Source organism: Heterocephalus glaber, unplaced genomic scaffold (genome assembly GCF_053883595.1).
Source record: "Heterocephalus glaber isolate CG9 unplaced genomic scaffold, H.glaber_assembly_v1.0 deba00001481, whole genome shotgun sequence".
NCBI lineage: Eukaryota > Metazoa > Chordata > Mammalia > Rodentia > Bathyergidae > Heterocephalus > Heterocephalus glaber.
This window is the reverse complement of record NW_028258317.1, coordinates 37,796,836-37,818,322: the sequence shown is the minus strand read 5'-3', so window position 1 is coordinate 37,818,322 and position 21,487 is coordinate 37,796,836. Positions and strand designations below refer to the sequence as shown.

Below are 21,487 nucleotides of genomic sequence, written 5' to 3'. Positions count from 1 at the left end.
TGGCTCTTCACTATATTTATTCATCAAAATAATTCATATTTCCAAGTTTTTCCAGTTCTCAAAAATATTTAATTCTGGCACTAATATTAATAGGTACATTTAAATATATATAAATTATATTATTGCACAATTTTGCTTTGACAATTATTTTAGAACCCTGAAAATGAATACATTCACTTCAATTCTTCCATTCTAATTCTACAAGCTCTCACAGAATCTCTAAGCAAACTGTCTCCCTGCCAAAACTGAAGCGGTGGTAAATTCTCCTAGTCCACTCTTCCCTACATGAGTAAGTCTGCATGCTGGTTCTCTAGGGAGGTTGTAGGATAACAGAAAGAGGAAAAAAAATCATTTGCTTTTAAAAAGAAATCCTATGCTCTCCTATTAATTATCCATACCCTCTCAACAAGACAGCCTCTCTGGTCCCCAGTCCTTTTGCTGTAAATGAAGAGCTTGAACTGTCTTACTAAGAGTTCTAGTAATCTGTGATCTATGCCTGACAAACAATTTCTTATTATATCTGGTATTGGGAGTCTAATAGCTCAGTATACACTAGCTTTCAAAACTACTCTAGCTAAGCTTAAATATGAAATCAATGCATAAAAGAATTTGAAATAAAACCTTTTCTTATGCCTAGAAACTCTGCACAGTACCCTATGACACCGTCTCCAAGGGGTTCCCCACATTCTTATTTTAATCTGTGTTCCATCAATCTGCAGACTCAATATTAACTAGAAAGTTATTACTTCAGACTAATTATCTCTTGTGATTTTTCTGCAAAATGCTTTATTTTTCAAATCATTAAGACTGCAGAGCACATAAATATGAGTATAACTTTTTCATATTAATCAGTACTGGCCCTTCCAACATGTATACAAGTTTGCCCCACCCAAAATGCTATTCTTTATTAGAACACACGAAAGGAGGACAGATATTGCTAATTAGCAGATAACATGAAAGATTCTGATGAAAGCCTTGACCAACAATTTGTTATTTTCCTTTCTGTTTTGAAGATGCGCATGTGATTGTTTTTCAGCCTCAGCAATGTAGCTGAAGACAATAACATACACCCTGTTGGAGACATCCTGGGAGTGTGCTTTCCAATGTCATACTGGCACATGGAGATTCACACATAGCTCCTGACTTCTGATGTTTTCCTGGTAAGAAGCTTAACAAAAAAACAAAGAAACTATGCTTATATATAAAATTCAAATCAGCTCTTCTCCACCCTTATCCCCTCAAAGTATTTGTATCTCTCTTTTTGGCTTTCTCTTTTAGCGGTTCAAAAATGTGGTATTTAACAATTGCTATTTAACCCTTGTGATACCAACTCTAAGAATGCGAGGAATTGTTGGTGTTCGATCTCATTCCCAAAGGCAGCTGCAAAGTTCTTCCAGGCAGGGTACTCAGCTGCCTGCCCCACTGCCCTCCAGGACAGTTACTCAACTGTTGGTGGAAGCTGCTCATTCACTCAGCTACCTCAGTTCTGGAGAGACCATCAGATTCTGTCATTTGTCAGGGGGAAGTTTGAGCTTGAATCCTGCTTCCCAAAGTGTGAACCTAGGATTGATGCTCCTACACAAATTCTTTGATGGAAATAAAAGTTTCTGAAGTCACAAACTTAAACACATTTGTTCAGTCAACAGCCATTCCTGGATATTTTCATAGCACACAGGACTATAATAATATTAATATTCATAAATGAAGCTTAAATTTTTCTTAAAATAGAGTATTCAAACCTTAGTTGACCACTCTTCTATCTAGCATTATCTACTAACATTCCTTAAACTCACAGTAAGAAATGTTGCTCTCCGGCTGTGGCTCTATCAGGGATGCTATCACACTCTTATTATTGTTACTTATTTCCTGACTGAGCACAAGATACTAAACTGGCATTTTTATACTCACCCGCAGCATTCTGTGAGGGCCTTCCTGAATTCATTTGACATCTAATGTTGCATCCTTTCAGAACTCAAAAAAGTATACCTAAGACTATTTTATTAAGAAGAATATTTGCAAATTTATCATAATAAATCTCTAGAATTTACACATATATCCAAACTTTAGAAAGACTTTAGATTTATTTATACAACTGAATTGTTAATTTTTAAAAATTGGTATTTTAATTTTCTAGTACTTAACAGCAGTCAGAACATAGTGTCTAAAATTGATTAGAGTCCAGTTTAGCTCTCAAAGCTACTCTTAAAATTGTACTTACACCAATATAGGTAGTGCCAATTTTTTGTAATATGTCGATTTATTGATTTTGTGTGAAGTTTACCTGATAATGCATAAAAGGTAAGTTGGCTCTAAAGCATGAAGACAGTCCCATTTTAAGTCCGATTTATGTTTTTTAACTTTTGTAAAAAAATTATTCCTCCATTCAGCAGATCAAGGTCTGAAAACTTAACCATATTTGTGTGTCTAATGCTTACAAAAATTCCTGGCACATAATAAGCATTTGATAAATGTTAACTGAGTCAAATTATCTCAAATCCTAAATGTGTTGAAATTGATAAAATTTTACTGAATGAAAGTCTTTTTTGAATTTACACCTTACCTAAGAGTATAAGTTTTTAAAACTCATCAGATTGAGAAGCTATTAAAATTTTCATGCAGAAATCCCCAACAGTGTATTACAAATATATTTACCATATCATATTTTTCTTACTAAATGTCCATTAAGTAATGTTCTAGGGGTTTTACATTCAGACTTTGATGAATCAGTGACTATTAGGATGGCAACAGCACAGTGACCTTGATAAATGATTGTTTCAGATGCTCAAGCAAATAATTCATTAGTTTGTTAAATTCCTGGGTATTAGAATGCAACTGGACTTAGTCCCATGAAAGTAACTTAAATTAGAAGAAAAACTATGACTTGTCTCATTTTCCCTCTTATGCCAGAAGTCAAGAAGGTTTGTTCTAATGTTATTTTGGAAAAGTGCAACAGCTAGGAATCAAGTCTCTGAATTGCCTCTAGTAGAAAAAAACTTAAGGTAGACAAGAACACAAAATGGATTTTTTGTGTGTTTAAGTGTTGAGATAAAAGAAATTTTCAACTTGCACCTTGTTAAATTAACCTGGTTTTAGGTTCTTAATCGTTAAAATCTTAAATGATGGAAAAATATTTTAAAAAGTATTCGGGGCTGTGGGTGTAGCTCAGTTGTAGAGCATTCACCTAGCATGCACAAGTCACTGAGTTCAGTCTCCAGCATCCAAACAAGGTGTTATTAGAGAGAGAAGTTAGACTGTGGATTCAGAGGAGACTGGCCAGGGAGACATACTTCAGAACTCAGGGAAGGAATGTGACACTATGCAAACCCTGTGTTAGTAGCCCGGTACTACTATCTTCTTCCTTCCCTTCTCTATGTATAAAAGAATACTTATTACAAATATAAGTAGTACACAATGTAGATACCAACTGATTTAACTGCTATCACTGTTCATTAGTGAAATTTAGGCAAATTATATTGTCCCCTACCAAATGCTGAACACTATTAAATACTATTTAGAATTAAAATATTCATGTCTATATTCTGTAAAATTATAATTCTTTTAAAAACAGGAAATTCTAACTTTTTTGTTTTGAAAAGACAAGGGTATAATTAATTGTTTGTAATATGGTAAAATAAAAATACTTTGTCACTAAATTATTAAAAACTACATGAACATGTCAATACATGAACCTAGATTTTGTATCAACTTTGTCTAATTATTATTAAAATAGGTACAATAATTTGACTGTATTACATCCTTTATTTTTTCCTACCTGTAATAAATCTCAATGATTTAGGTTGGTGATTAATATTGTAAAGTCGAATTTCATATATTGTCCATAATTTTGTTATTTTTGATTCTTGTACAGTATTTCAAAAATCAGTTTTGCTAAGCATTGTGGCAAGAGTAAATTTTAATGCAAAGGTAACACTAACAGAGAAAGGTAAACAACAAGGAAATAATAGTTGATTTCAAGTATTTTATATGCCAATTATAAAGACAACCATATTACGATCAATCAATCAGTAGTTACTGAGTATCAATTAGTGCGGGGCTTCATGGGAGAAAGACACATACATATACTGAAACCCTCACAGTATCGGAGTGGTGCTCAAAACTGCTTTATACAGTTCCCTCATGACAGACAAGTGTGTGTAAAGAAGATTGGAAGATGGACAAGAACAACAGTGGGGCATTATATTTTGTAAATTTTTTAAAAAGCAATTTTCTTAGAACAAAAGGACGGCACTGGGGTGAGTGAATTTATAAAGATAGTGCTGGACTGCACCCAGTTTTTCATTGTTGTTGAAGTCTTCTTCCCACAATGGCTTACTGTGCACATCACAAAGTCTTTAGGGTCTTCAAAATTAAAAGTGACAGAGGTTTTTTTAAGGCACACTTGAGAATGGAACATTCTTCCTCACTCTTAATATAATATGCCCTTAAACATTTCTCTAATAATTCTAGTCATCTTGACAATAGAAAATCATCAAGACAATGCAATGACTTTACAAAGAAAAAGAATGACAGTTTCCTGTCTACTTTTCAAAAATGTTTTATAATATGATTTGAGATTGGTTTTATTGAATAGGCTGAATGGGAAATCAATTCGTACAAAATGACATTCCCTATAATAAAGAACACCTACACTTCTGAACAACGCATCCATTCTCACACATTCACAATGTTGTTGTTATTACCACTAGAGTCTTTTCCAGAATAATTTTCTGACAGGGAAAATACAGCTTTGTTTAAAATAAACTGACAATGTCAGTAAAACAAGCAATAAAACATAAAAGGGGTTGAGGGTTTTGTTTTTATTCACAGTTCTATGACTCTGGAAAAAGTATTATTTCTCACCTTCTCTCATGAAGCTAGAGTTCTTCCTATCAGGGCTTCATTTATCCAGCAAATTATTTATTGTGTCCCTATTATATGCACTGCATGTTGGCTGTATTAGGTGCTGGTTTTATTGGTACCCAAAATATTGTAGGACCATGCCCTCACAGTATAGATAGTTCTGGACAATTAGTCTTATAAATAAATATATAATTACATATTATGAGTACAAATGGGGAACAATACTGGGTTCCAGGAGGCAAAAACCTCAAGAACTAATTTTGGTTGGATTTCCTCAGTGGGGCCTGAAGGGGAAAATTTACCAGATGAAGAGTTAGGAGAAGAGCATGCCAGGGGGCATGGTTTATGGGAAGGTTCTTGGTACTGCATTTCCAAATCCAACCCAACAGTGGGTGCAGGTGGAAGCAGGACAGAAGAGCAGAGCAGCACCTGCTGAGGCTGCAGCAGCAGGCAGAGGCCAGGCCTGCCAGTCAGAGAAGGGAATTCTGACTTTCTCCCTAGACCAGTGGGAAGCTATTGAAGGATGTGAAGAAGGGGAGTGATGCAATGGTGTTTGCATTTTATAAAGATGGTCTTTTTCTACTGAAGAATAGACTGGGAGAGGGTCTCAATGGAAAAATTCCCTAGCTGATTTTCAAATCCTTCCATAAACGACTTGGTCACCTGCGACCCCTCCCTTCATATCCATGGTGTCCAGCCATAAGGTGCACTGGCCCTTCCTAAACTTTTTCTCCACCATGGCACATGGCTGTTTTTGTCTGTTCCCCTTCCTTGGTCTCCGAGTCCACTCTCTGACCCCTGACTTGTTTACAAGTTAAAAATTACAACATGCTAAAGGAAGCCCAACTGACTCAAAGTCTAATTCATCCATGAAGATTGTTCACTATACTTTAAATCCTATGTCACTCAATACAAAAATCCTGAGTTGTAAAAAAAGAATCGTGATAAGGAACTGATTTTGGCCTGGACTGATGAGCCCTGGAATTATCTGTCTACTGAGATCACTGAACATACAGAGCTCAACCCCACTCCCCATATACACACCCAAGTCTTGGGCTAAAAACCACTGTTAAAGAGCATCTTTCTTTTATATTTTTAGATGTAGAATTTAAAAGACAATTTCAAATGCATTTTTATAGTACCATTATAAAATCTTCTTTGTACACATACACACATATTGACAAAAATTGCAGTTAGCTCATTTTTCTATTTCTATGATTAATGATTTCCCTCTAGTTGTAGAGAAGAAACTGGGTAGCATAGCCCCAACAGACTTTAAGAAGGAAAAAGAACTAAATCAGACCCCAAGAAGCTGAACAATACCTATTTCTTCAACTTATATTTTCCCTGAAGCAGCTCTGAAACTGGGTCATAGTTTTATTGGGGAAGTAAAACTTGACTGACTCAGATACAGTTTTTTGCATTATACTTTTGCTTATTATTTATGTTCTACCTAGTTCCAAAAAGAATTATGGCTTCTTTAATTGAGAATTTTCAGTGTCTGGCATAAGAAAATTGCTTAAAGCTTGACTCCTCCCTAAGACGCTCTGTAGATAACGTACCTGAACCAGAACTCGCAATTCCGTCCAGCCTCACCAATGCTATGCACAGACTATACCCAGTCACATACTTAACCGTGGATACTCAAAGACCACTTTGAAAGAGTCTAATAAAATATGTAAAAAGTAGGATTTTAATAACTCTGACAACATTTGACTGGCATATTGTCTTTAAAAATAATTTTACTAAAATCACTTCAAGAAGAAAACATAACCCATATCGTTTCCCCATGATAGTCAGGTGACTGAAACCTATGGAATGAGCCAGCATTCTCCCCTGACCTCCCTGGGGTGCCCTCTTCTTACCCACCTTGATCTCTTTCATGCCATGTTCGACTTCCAGCAGCTGGTGAGTTTGGAGAGGGGTAAAAGTCTCCTGTGGGACTTGGTTCCATATTTTCATCTATGGATATGGTTTTGGGTCTTTTGCTGTTAAAATATGACAATTGTATACAGATATATATTAATAGGATTTCTCAAAGTACGTAGCATTTAAAAGCAAATGACTTGAGATTCTTATCACGGAAATTTCCATAAACACCAGTAATCTAATCATCTTGAAAGGTTGGTGAATATTCAAGACATCACCAAGAATGGCACACATTTCTAGTTTTGTGTGTTATTTATTATACCATCATATGCCTGTACCTGCCTAACAAATATGATGTTCATTATATTTACATTTTCATACGTTTTTCGAGAGAAATTTCATTCATGGTGAACTCTTAATGTGGCTTCTGTGTTAACATTAAAATTGTGTTAAGAATGTACTTGAGTTTTATTATGATTGACAATAATGTTCATTTGCATAGCACTTGCCATGACAATGTAATTCTTTCCTATTAATTCAGAGATAAGATAATGGAATAGAGTAGAACAAGAGCTTTGGAAGTCTCAAATCTCGACTAAGCTATATATTAATTCTTAATGGTAAGCTCCTTAACCTTTCTAACCTCAGTTTAATCATTGGTAAAATGGAAATAATAAAAATGTACTTCAAAGGGAGATGGTTGAGAAGATTAAATGAGATATTAACCTTAAAGCTCTTAGTTAAGTAGCTGGCATTTAGAAGATACTTATTAAATATTAATTATTAGTATTAACCCTATAATTGACAATGATAATAAATTTTATAGTACTTTGCTGATTATAATCTATGTCATGTATTCTTCAGTACTTTTTCCTTAAAAACTAAGGTTATTTATTGATACTTTATTCTTAAGGTAAACCTTGAAAATATTAGGAATTTTGAACTAAATGGTATGCTTTTAAAATGGTACATTTTAATGAAGAAAAAATGATTCTAACTAATTATTAAGGAAGTAAATATCTAGAACAAAATTTCAAAGACTATGATATAGGCCATCCTGCTTGATATGCTGCTTTTCTATCTTCCACTAATACCCTATTAATTATAATTATAAAAATGAAGTATTTTTAATTTTAAAAAATCGTTCTGTACCTTTACTGGTAAGAACTAAAAAACATGAATGATATTATTTAGATCTAAAATGTCCTCTCAAAGTCTCACGCATTTGGAAAGTGACTGGACACAGGCGCCGTATACATCAGTGAATTCATCTACTGTGAGCTCAGACCAGAGCGTGCAGTGAGGAGGTAGAGGTCGGCTGGAGGTGACCACTGGACCCATGCCCTGGAAGGGCATCTTCTCCATCCCGCTTCTGCACTCTCTCTCGCTCCCTCTGTCTCTCCCACCCTGCTTCCTGGCTGCCATGATGTGAGCAACTTTGCTCCCCAAACCTTTCCACCATGCTTTTTCTCTTTTGGAGCTGACCAACCACCCACTACACCCACTAAAACTGTGAGCCAAAATAAACTTTTCCTCCTTTAATTGTTTAGGATAATGACAATGAATTATATAGTTCTCAAAATATTTGTATTTCAGCTGGTAAAAACTAATATATGTAATAGGATTTCAGAATTAAAAATATACTCAAATCATATGCATAAACTGCCCCTATTTTTTAACAAATGAGGAGACACATTTGGAGGAATTCAGTGAATGACATACAGCAAGTGAATGGAAGCAGTGAGACATGCTCCTTCCACCACACAATATTCCCCAGCCCTCCAAGACTGTGTATGTCATGGTCCATTTGTAAACATACCTATGATTTAATCTGACTCACAATTCCCAGGACATTAGCATGATTAAAGATGGTAATTTCTATCCATACTGAACCATAGTAAGATTGAAGAATATTTCTTTTAGTCTCTTCTAAGGTAGCCAAAGTTAAAATTAAAAATTTTTAACTCTTCTTAGAATCTAATTCTCTCCTTTGTGAGTCAGAAGAGCTGGGAAAAACTTAAAATGGGGAAGAACTTATTTTCAAAAGGAAGTAATAGCGAATGTTTTAAAATCTTGTTTATTGTGAAGAACATAGTACCTGACAGCAAGTGACCATGAGGAAGGATCTGTGCTGACAACACCAATCCAAAAGACAAAATTTAAAAATCACTATCTACATTTTAAATTTAAAAAACTATTTTTAAGACCTTAACATGTCAGAGCTAATTTCAGATAATACACTAACTTGCCTTGATACACAATCTAACTGTATGAAGAAATAGTTTGTCCACAAATGGCATAAAGTCAGCCTTAGTTTTTAAACATACATGCATAATACCATACCTAATTAGAATGGAATGAACTTTCATTACTGACATATATATTTTGATAGTTCCTTTGTCCACACCAAAAAAAAAGGATTTTTAAAAGTGGTCTGAGCTATAAACATATTTAATTTGCAAGTATCAAAATAACACATAGTAGAAAAGATTAAGTCTGTGGACTATCAGCAGAAACTGTTTCATTTCCCCTTCCTCTTTACCAGCCTACCCACCTGACCATCTGCATATCTACCCACCCACTTAACTGAATACAGAATGGAAGGAGAACAGCCCCTCTCCTTCATACCTGCTTGGTGGAGAAGACAGTGACCTCTGAAGATTAACCCCGGAGTTCATGTCATGATAGTACGGTTGGCTTGGGATCTCTCCAATTGGAAAATTGACTCCAGTTCCCTGGGTTATGGGTGCTGAGGAATAAAATGAAAAGAAAAATTGAGAATGACATTTACATTTTTCATCTCTATTCAGATGTGAGGAATCAGTATTTTCCATGCCTCCAGGCAAGGAAGAGAACTCTCTTTATTTCAAGCATCTACTATCCACCATAATCTATGGTCAGACTTGATAATGTCCTCATTTTACATTGGGACACTTCCAGAACTCAGACTACAATCACTGGTTAACACCTTCCCTGATCCCCTCCCAGCCACCTTCACTCACTTTTTTATATTAGTTGCTACCACATCTGTCACCTCCCTGGTCTACCGACACCTGGGGTAGGGTGAGGAGAAGAGGATTCCTATCACTCAACACCAAAATAAATTGCCTTGTACTAAACAAAATCTCAGTAAAGTAAATAAATATAGAACCATTTCACAAATACATACCAAGATTAATGCTCTGTAATATTAATATCAGAATGGATTAAAAGTTAGATATTTACAACTATTTGTTATAAATAATTATTGCATTAGGACAGGTATATAAGTAAAATTTACAAAGATGAAATAAATGTCAAGGATTTTTTCAACTCATATAGTCAAGTTTTATGTATGAACGCTAATTGTGACTTTAGTTAATAGCCATGCTTTACTAATTTTTTAAAAATTTTATACTACATTTAAAACACACTCATGGAATTTTGTATTTTAAGATATTAATTTATAAATCAAGAAATCTTTTTGAATTTGCCAATACATTATGAACTAAGATTTTCATATACAAGTATTTTTGTACAATGATTACATCTGTTCTAATTTCTGAAGTAAATTTTTAGACATCTTGAATAAATATGGGAAGCAGTATGTTATATTACAATAAGAAAAATGTTGGGAAATAAATAGTCTTTTGGTCAAACCTTCTCTGCCACTTAAGCTATTTTCCTAAACTGTAAAATGGAAATAATGATAATATATCACATACAATTATTCTGAAGATGAAATGAGGTAATAAGGAGAGATAAAAACTCAGTATCATGTCTAATACATAAAAGGTGCTCAATAAATCAGAGCTCCCTTTTTTCTTTTCTTTCTTCCTCCAGTTTCTTCCCTGTAGGGTTGTTAGCAAAGATGGAACAGTTCAAAAAATGTGTTAAAGGTAAATGAAGCAATATAAATGAACTTGTTTTCTGAATGTTGGTTCACTCAAAAGTTACTGATTGTGTCCATTTTGGTCAAGTATTCCAATGAATAAAAACTAATCTCAGTACCCCTACCATTAATTAGCATATTGGGCAACAAGTTGGGTAAATACAAACTTGCACAAAACCTAAAAATATGAGGATAGTGTCAATTATATGAGGATTAGTGTCAATTAAAGCTGCCCAAATTAACAATGTGCTTCAGGATTTGCAGGGGAAAAGAACCCAAAACAGGCTTGAAGGGTCAAAGCAATCTGCAGAAAAGTTATATCATGCACTGGACTGTGGAGAATGTGGGAAGATTCTTCCAAACAGGGTCTGCTGCAGGAACAAAGTCAAAAACAGAGACAAGATGCACAACAGAGATGAAGGTAGCTGGTGTCATAGGGTAGTGCTAAGGGCCAGTTGATGTTTCTTTTCCTTTAGGCTTTCAGAAGCACTGAGAGTGTGGCCTAAGGCCTGGCAATGACATTCCAGAACTCAAAATTCACTCTAAGGACACAAGGTCCACTACACACCCCCCTCCCGTTTTCTCCAATTAAACAGAACATTCCAACGAGACCACAGATTTTCAAGAAAATTTTAACTAGAATTTATCATAAATGCTATAAATGTATCCACTATCAGTTGAGTTGTATTTTAATATCAGGCAGGCCAAGATTAACTTAAAAATATTTTTAAGAGTGTACAATTAGGAGATACATCCTTCACTGAAGTAAACAAGGAAGATTCAGAGAATATCTCTTTTTCTCTACTAATAATTAAGTTACCATGTACACAATGAGTCTTAGCTCCAAACTTCTGGAGCATCTTCCTTCCATTAGATCATTCATTCTACGTAATATATTTTAACTTCCTTTTGCACAGAAAAATATTTATATGCAAGGTGTAACTAAGCCTGATGGCTTGAATTATTGGGACAGCTAAGATGTAGCTATGTTTGTTGTGGCTTGAGGTACATCAGAGGTTAAAAAAAATGTGAGGTAAGAAATCCCACAGCAACCACATGCTTCAAAACGTATTATTAGAACCATATTCCGTGTTCCACTGAAATCAGAGTATGTGTTAGAGGTGGGCATTTGAGGAGCTCAGAGATTGTGAATAATCTAACTTCTTACAGTCATAGATGAAATTTAGAGACCTGAGTTACTGACAAGATGCTTACAGGTTGTATATTTTGGAAACTATTTGCAAATTCATTAAGAATAAGCAATATTTAGGCAAAGATTTATAATTTCTATTAGCTATATAAGGCTCAAGAGTGAACACAGACTGCTTGGCCATAAAAATGCTGGGTGTCATTTAGAGTAAAGTGATAATGTAAAAATCTTCAGGAATGTTGGTTTTCTTTCTAAATTTTGTTCCAGAAGGGTCATTCCAGGTTATCAGGAGAGCAATAAAAATAATTTCTACATATGCACACTATAAAAATTTAGTATGCATTCTGACAGTAAATGGGAGATTACAGAAAGAAAAGTAGATTAGTAAACATGGCCAAAACACTAAAACTGCACAAATATTTATTTAGCAAGAAGGAGAGCATGTGAGGAGAGCACTGCTGGGTTAGGTCTTCTGTTCAGAGCCTCTGGAAGGACTCAGCAGTTGCAGAAATGTTAGCACCCTCTCCCTTGCGGGGAGCTGCTAGAAAGCAAAGCTGAGCACTTTAACGGAAGTTAACACATGCATCGGGAGGGTCATATGTGGTAAAACTCTCCAGGATGGAACCATTTACACACTGAATCCTCAAGAAGTCAAAGTTTGTGACAAGGAGCATAAGGGTTGTGCTAACGTTGATGTTTACTTAGCAAACTCTTATTTCATAAACAATGAAGTTCAATTGTATAAACAAGATCATAATGTGATTATATTAAAGCACTTAAGAGAATAACTTCTCAAGCATTTCAGAGACACCTATTTACATATGGAGGAGAAAATAAATGTTTGCTGAATAAATTAACTAAGGAATGAATATGGATAATTAATGTACTAATTACAAATCAGTACTGTTTGTTATAACAAATAACCTAAAAACCTCTAAGAAATGACAGTATGAATTAGAAATGAATGAATGAAGTATGTTAAATTTACCTTGCTTCTGAATTGTTATAAGAAGGTATTTTTGGTCTTTTTTATGTCTGAAATTCAGATTTTTCAAAAATAGCACTCTGGGATTTTGAAGGTTCCAAAGTGGTTCTCCTTTGACAGCACTTATCATAATGTTACTCATAATGAGGCACTAATAAATATTTTCTGATAGATGACTCTACTGACCTTCTCATAAGAAGGATGAAAACACATTATGGAATTTGGAGAAGTACAAATTTCAGCAAATAATTCTATGTGCCTTATAACTTTAGTAGCATACCCTTTCTGCTAAACAACAGTAGGAAGGCGCATACCAAACTTTCATGGTGCTAGAATGTGATAGTAAATAAGGCCGGCATATCCCTCTCCAAGTCAAAATTTAAAGCTTTCAAATGTTACAGGCCTTCATATGTCTATCATACATGGATCTGGACAAATACATAAGACAGCCCGAGACAATGAAATAGACTTGAAAATCCTCTTGCCTGGCAAATACATACCCTGGAGCTACTAGGTCACAGATTTAAAATTTTTTTCTCCTACACTGTTTGTTCTGTCTACTTTAGAAATCTGAACTATTTGAGAAACTATAGTGGAAAAGACCTACTAGCTTAGAGATTCCTTCATGGAAAATAAATTGTTGTTTATTCTGATTTGCTCCCTTCTTTTTGAATTGTTGTAATCCTTGTTCATGATCTCTGAATTTGACCCAAATGAGAAATACGAAGATCAAAAAGTACCACCTCATCATCTAAATAACATCATTCTAAATTGTGACACTTTCTATTAAAACATCAGGTTAAAACATTTTATTCAATATTATATAAATAATCTGAACCAGAGAAAGGAGCAGAAGGAAGGAGTCACCTCCTTTAACATAATCAATGCATTAAACTCTGCATCTTAGATATATTTGTACACTCTAGTAATACACGAAAGAATTGATCAAGGAAATTTCCCCCTTGCTTAGGTAGCCAGCCAGGTGAGCTTACCCTAGAAAAATCTGATCCAGCCTGCCAAGAATGGTATCTCAGGTAAGGCAGCCAGTTAGAACAATTGCACATTGTTTTGGATAACAATGCTTTCTATCTATATCCAGCTATAATCTGTAAAGTTAATTTCTGTATCCCTTTACACTCTGGATGTTAGTGTATATCCTGTACATCTCCAACTCCCCACCAAATGTTAGTAAAATGAAAAAGCACTTATCTACAGGAAACTTATGTGGGTTATCATAACAACACAGAGTACATTTAATTAATCACACTTCCTTTGATATAATGCCCATCTATGGTCAAAGAGAGAGCTGAATTAAAGGAATACCAGTAACAAGGCAATAAGAGCAACCTAACAATTAGTTTTTTAGAGCAGCAAGTTTAGATGATTTGAATGTAAACATTTTAGAGAATTAGATATAATATACTTACTTATGGTTTTAGTAAATAAATGAGGATTTTAAAACTCAAATTTTCCTAACATATAATTATTCTTTATATTAAAGACTAAAATATAAAATATTTTACATTATACAACACACTTCAATAATAAGAAAATCTACTTACTTCTGGATACCCTCACAAGTTCTGATACATTGAAGACTCCAGACTTTACAAAACTATCCTCAAGGTATCCTGAAAATAAACATCAAGGGGAAAAAGATCAACATAAGCAGGAAGTTTCTTTTAAAAATTCATTACATGCTAGAATTTTTTCACTTTGTTCAGGTTAGAACAAAAAACTAAGAATGCTTATAACAAGGACAAGTAAAAGCAAAACTTCTGTAAATGCTAGCCTGTTTAAACAAAAGTAAAAAGTTTAGATGGTAAATAAACTGCTAGGAAATTTTTTTCTTTCTAAATATACAAATCAATTGGTGTGGTTTGATTTGCCATGGCCCACGCATAGAGAATGAAGGTTCACTCTGAATACATTAGACTCCACAGCACCTGGTAGGCTCAAGTCTACCCATTACCTATTAAAAAAAAGGGAAGAAAGAAAAAGGAAAACCACAACCACAATTAGCACTTTGTTGGAAATACTTCAAAGATCTCTTGAAACCACTGTTCTTTCACAAATCCTTCCCTGATTACAGAAAACTGAGCTGCTGTTACTCACACTCCCACCCTTGTTCCAGGGTCACTCCTAATACACAAGCAGAACTTGCACACACAGCGAACACTTCTCTGAATCAAGCTATTTATATGCACCTTTAATATTCCTTGCTTGAGTAATTTCAGTGCTTTTCCTACTCTTTTACTACTTCTTGCACCCCTTTAAGAACTGAACATTTTATGCCCAAGTAAGAGTGAATCCAGGCCTCCAAGAAGGCCATGTGACCCTCACATGAAATCTAAGCACTGGGTCCACAGTGACTGTGAACCGTACATACTTCTGGAGCCTAGAATGCATCAAACTAAAGTCAAGGGTGCCCACGAACAGCAAGAGCCCTCTGTCCTTACTCATGTCAAGGGGCCACGATGAGAGTGAGGAGGGCAGGATCCTGGAAGGTAGGATGTGGCCCACTTCCTGCTGCCCCAGGGACAGAGTAAGAATAGTCTGAAAATCCTCAGAACTGAAGCACTCCAGGGGTGGGGGCTCTACACTGTAAGAACTGGCACTTGATTGGATTTTACAGGTGATTTAGGGCTGCCTAAGATATAGGATTCAGCACAGGCTGGTTAACATATGGATGGCCTGGCCATGCGGGGCCTCAAGTCAGAATCCCTGCCTCAGTTTACTAGACCCACGGCCATGGTTTGAGACCTCTTTGTACTTCAGATTCCTCATCCCTAAATTAGTGAGGATACAATTACCCGTCTTATAGAGTTGTTGTGACTACCCATAGTATGCACTAGTTGGATGTGATGAATAAGACTAGTCAGCAGAGGCAGAAGTCAGCCGTACGCTGGATTATAGACACGGAACTTCCAACATTCCCAGATTATTTGTAAGAAAATTTACCAGGACAAAAATTATCACATTGTTTTCTAACCATATACAACATGAAAGAAAGAAAGTCATTTAACTGGCAGATATGTCTCACAGCTATGAACAGAGAGGTCTGGACACTGCTTTATAGCCACCCATTACCCCTTCAGAAACACAGGGAAGAAACCATAACAAGGAATAGCAAGGTCTCCGTTAGTGATAAAACTTAGAGCACATATGAACTCATTACTCTGAAAACAAATTTTTTAAGAGTAATAACAAAATGTCCCCACTTGATGCACTTCTATTTTAAGATACTTGAGCAATCAGTTTTTCACTGTGTTGAATTCCTTTCAGTGATTGCTGAGAAACTTCTATGTAACCTACACCATGCAAGGTTCTAAAAGTCATGAATGCAGAAAAGGCTAACTGACCACCTTTGCCTTGTATAAGAAAAATGATCTAGATCACTGTAAGTTATCACTGAATACAGATTTTTGGTTTCATTGGTTTTAAATAATACCTGATCATACTTTATGCATAGTAAAATTAATAAAGTAAATATATTAAATAGAAAACCTTCGGCTCATACATGTAATGAGATGAGATCATCTGTGCTCTATCAGAGCTCGCCCTCGTGTTTCCCCTCAGCGCATCGTTTAATTCGATGCCCTTTGTGCACACAACTCCCATCCTTCAGTGTCACCTCGCCCTCATCCACTCCTCCACCCTCTCTTCCTCCACTCCCTCCACCTGAGCCCACCCAGAAATGCGCTCTTTCCTCTGTACTCAAACCACACCTAGTTTGGATTTATTACATATTCAGATTTTCCAAGATACGTTTTCAAATCTCGAGTTTCTTGCTGGATCCTCAGCTCCTTGATTCAGGGGAGTGACTGGGCTCTGTTCCTCTCCCTATCTTCCTCAGCAGTGATGTCTACTGAATGGACAAAATTTTAAAACAACCTAGTAAACAAGGTCATGAACTAACAACTTAGTGATTTTATAACAAGGTAGCTATGAATGGCTGAAGATTGATGGTTAACTATACTGGTCATTGTCATTCCCTAGAACTCATTTGCTAAGCAGGTTTTAGGCTTTCGGGTAGAATAGGAAAGAGTAAGGATTAGAATTATACCCTGGCCCAGGTCTCTCCTTGTGTATGAATGTGTAATTCAGGCCTTTAATACAAAATTTAACAACCAAAAGACCAGAACTGTTTAAATAGTTGGAGTTCAAAACTGCATGAAAATAAATTCATAAATGAATAAGTGATTAATTGTTGAACATTCAAATATATTTATATGCATTATAGCACACATAATGTACAACATTTCAATATGTAGATTGAAGTTCATTTTCTTCTTACACCAATAAGCAGTCGGTCAGAAGTCCATTTGCTTCTAAGGCACACGGATGGAGATGAAGTGATCCTATTAGGAGCAAATACTGAGGGCGAAATCAGCCACCTCAAAGCTGACTGTAGCCAGGAGAGTTAGGAAGTCAAACACAGACAGAATGCAATGACTACCCCACTGAAAAGGCAAGGCAATTCAGAATGTAGCCAGATGTTTCTCTACTCTCTACCTCCAATTCTTCAAGATCTAAGAAACTGAAATCTACCAGAAAAACTGAAAGATGTTTTACTAAATCTGTAAAAACTTTTTACCCAGGGATTCCACACAGTTTCGCTCTTGCGTGGAGCACAGGCAGGATTCAGTGAAGACAGCATTCCTGAAGAACAGTGCTGATGACTACTGACAACCAGCCAAAGCAGGCGGTGGGTATCTGGGAATCAGTCAGGGGCTAGTTTGGGAGAGGATGGGAACCAGCCAAGGGGGTGGCCGCAGATGCGTCTGAAGCAGATAGCTGCCACTTTCATGAATCTTTGCACACAGCACAGAGCCTTTGTACTGAATAAAAATGACAAGGCAAAGTAAAGAAAGAAATACCGGATGTGACACAGAACAGTACCTGGCTAGCTAATGCTGCTTGCTCAAGCATACAGGAAACAATGCTTGAGGACTTGCAAAATACCTGGGAAGGATCTTGCAGTGGGTGAGGAGCCCTGCAATAAGGGCTGAGACTCAGCCAAAAGGGTACTGCTGCTGAAACAGAATTTCCTGTAACCTCCAGGCTCCCGGGGCCTTTTAGAAACATGGTTTTCACATATTACACAGCCACCATGAGTCTCAAAAGCTGATCCACAATGGTCAAAGATCTGAAAGCAGTTTGGAGACATTCATATAGTAAATCCCCTTCATCTAGAAAAAGAAATATGAGCATCTTTGAGACAGAGCAGCTGCTTAATGGTTACAGAGCAATATTGCACAACAGCTTACACCAGGAAAAACAGCACTGCATTTGTGTGACGCTGTATTCACAGCACATGTACGCTTTTTTAAAAAATAAAATTGAATATGAAATAAACTGAAAAATCTCAATGGCAATATCAAATTATATTATTTTACTTTTTTTATTTTTCTCTAACAAAGGAAACAGTAAATCACTACTCAAAGTTAATACTGTTTAACCTCCTTTTCAAACAATAACAGAGGGACACAATGGCATATCTGTTAATATCTCAAATTATAATCAGCACCATTTGAATGTTAAACAACATTTACATAGAAAATCCAAAGGAAGACTGATAACACTCATTTTTATGGTGTACTATGTTCTATTCTTGAAATTTAAAAAAAAGAGTCACACGGAAAGCAGTTATTAAATTCATGAAAGCTGTCTTCAAGTATTTGAAGGACTGTTAATGTAAATTGTGGATTAGACTTGTTTTGCAATAGTTTCAGGAGCAGTTCTTTTGGCCCAATAAGCAAATCTGTCATCCAATGAGGAAAGTCATAAAAATGAATGTGAAATTGCAAAGGTAATAATAATCAACATATGCCCTGCTACTGTGCTAAAACCTTCACACGCATGAATCTGCTTAATGCTCACAACCATCCCATGAGATACACTGAAGCACTGTTCCCGTAGCAGTCAAGAAAGCTTTTATTTATACAGGTGAAAAGTTTGCAGGGTTCTGAACACTAAGTTAGATAGAAGAATTCTCACTTTGGGTAGAAAAACTAGTCAAAGCACCTGTAAAGCCCATGGGAACCATCAGATTCCACTCTTTTCTATGGCTGTATCCCTGTGTTAGATTTCCTGCATTGTTCATTTGGAGAAAGAGCAGGTAGACCTGAGCCATCTCCGAGGTGTTTTCCAGCCCTTGATTCCAACTGCTCCCTTCCTTTAACAGAGTGTAGAAGATGGCCTACCTCTGTTTATGAGTGCAAAGGGGAAAACATGAGCTTATTTCACACCAGCTGTTTGCCAATCTTATAAATTCAGCACAACTAACCTACTGGTGATTTTAAATTCAGCACAACTAACCTACTGGTGATAAAATCAGCACAACTAACCCTAGTGGGGTTATGAGATGTAGCTCAATCTTCAATTTCTGAACTGAAATGGAAATATTAGGCATTGCAAAAGTAATGATTTTCTGCATATATGTTGAATGTCAGCTGATAGCCAAGGTTAACACTGTAATATTAACTTAAAGTTGCTTGGCTTTCAATATAAAATATAAATCCCTCATTTAAGATTACAGTGACATGAGAGTCAGAAATGTCTCCACTTTTATACACCCTACTAGTGCTGTATGAGTAGGTTTTTATATCTTTTTCAGTATTCCCTTCTAGTTCTCAAGCTTTTTCCTACATATATAATAGATACATGTATTTTTAAATTAAAATTGAATTTTATCTAAATAAATTCATATCCTTATTTTTTCACTTAAAATTGTATTTTCCCCTTTAAATAGTTCATAAAAGTATAACTTCTTATGACTATACATTACATGGTTATATCATACCTTATATGATCATTTATTTGACATTCTCTTATTGTTTGGCATTTTAGGTTATTTCCCATTTTAAAATATATTATAAACAGCACTGCTATTAACATCCTCATACACACATCTTTGTCAGTAATTCTCATGATTTCCTTCGGCTGGAGTTCCCAGAAGCAGGATTACTGGGTCAAAGGACATAAACTCTTTAAAAGCTCTTGGTAAGAACTGTCAAACTATTTTCCATAAAGGTTTTTCCAAGTTATACTCCCTAGAGCAGGTCACAAATATGACCATCTCACCACCCAGAATGACATACTAGTAGGGATTAGTTTTAATTGTGGAATTTGATAGGGGAAAGATGTCATAACATGAATGTTTAATTTTCATTTATTTCAGATAAAATTTTTTGTTTCATTTTTAAAGAAAAAACATTCAAAATAAAACATCTGAAAAAACCACAGCACTGAAAAAAAACATAAAAATATGTAAAATATGAATTGTGCTAGCAGGAATATTTTATTCCTAACAATAAAGTTACTTCTAGAAATTCCCATTTATGATATTGTTTGCTGTTGATATATTAATTTTTTTGTACACTTGAAAGAATATTCACTTATCTTTATTTTTCTTGATTTTTAAAATTTCTCTTATGATAATAGTTTTTTATTATTATTAAATCGTTTTTCAGCATTAAAAGACATTATACTTTTTTCTTACATCATTTATTTGTATTATAAATTACTGGATTTTTAGATTCAATTATTTTGTTGGTTCATGAAAAATAATTCTTTTAATTTACTACTGAATTGGTTTGCTCATTGTTTCTTCCAAATTTTCTATATGTACTTGGAAAGCTTGTGTAAGAATTTTGTATTTTATTTGTCAAGTCTTCATACCAGAATTATTTATAGGCACGCATGGTTTGGATGACAGCCTATTATTTCTGTGTTGTGGAACAGAACAAACCATGGTTTCATGAAAAGTTCTTACAAGTCTGGGAAAAACTCACTGGTAAAATGTTTCCCAAATCTATTTTAGAGAAGGTCCTTACATAATGTTGAGTCTTTCATGAATATTACTTTACTATTGCTTTTTATTTTTGAGATAATTTTATATATTTTAAATTATACATGAGACATAAGTCTATCTTCAGTTTTCTCTGCTCATCAGAATTGCTCATGGTTAATTGGAAACAAAGATTATAAAATAGAAATATTAATCATCACAAAGATGGTTCTTTGTTCAAAACTGAATCTCAGCCTATATTAATTGAGAATTCAGTTTAACCTTCAATATGAAATGCAAATTCCTGATGGTCACTGAAATTATTTGAGTCAGAAATTAAATACATAATTTTAATACAAACTCCAAGAAAATATTCAACTCTTCAGAATTTTACATTCATTAGGACAGATATTTTATAGTTCACTAAATGGACTATGTTTATTTTTATGGCATAATAAAATGATACGAATGCCTTTTATCGTATCTATGCATGTGGAAACAATGCCTCCCTCCAAGCACCAGAGCACAGTAAGTAGAAGGTGACTCTGGATGAACTTACCTCCAAGCTCAGGTTGCCATTTACTAAGAAAAGCTAAGATAGGCTCCCTATACATCACCTTTCTCTAACCTACAGATAATAATAGTAGCACCTATGAGTTGATATTAAATAATTTTCAAATAATAGTGGAGCAACAGGCATTACATTTTAAGAGCAGAAAAAGAGAAGCAAAACAATCCAAGAAACATTTAAAAAGTGGAATTACAGACAAAAGCTGAAATTAACAGGTTAGAAAAAAATATTGAAAATGATTAAACAACAGCAACAAAAAAATTCTCTGTACAGAGAAGCAAAACAGAAAAGCCATTTGTGAGGCTGATTAAGGGAAAAAGAGAGAAAGCAAAAATATACAAGAATAGAAAGGAGACATAACCATGGAAACCAAACATGTTCAAAGAATT

General features: G+C 35.0%; 1 protein-coding gene across 12 annotated transcripts in view; it reads right to left on the bottom strand.

The window, feature by feature from the left end:
- Positions 1 to 21,487, bottom strand: part of Nfib (nuclear factor I B) — a 221,236-nt gene that overhangs the window by 53,751 nt on the left and 145,998 nt on the right. For all 12 annotated transcript variants that reach the window (XM_087183933.1, XM_087183936.1, XM_087183935.1 and 9 more), the window contains 3 exons: positions 14,298 to 14,366; positions 9,358 to 9,478; positions 6,730 to 6,848 (listed from right to left, as the gene is read on the bottom strand). In XM_087183933.1, the coding sequence (XP_087040059.1) occupies positions 6,730 to 6,848; positions 9,358 to 9,478; positions 14,298 to 14,366 (309 nt within the window). The remainder of the gene's footprint in view (positions 1 to 6,729; positions 6,849 to 9,357; positions 9,479 to 14,297; positions 14,367 to 21,487) is intronic.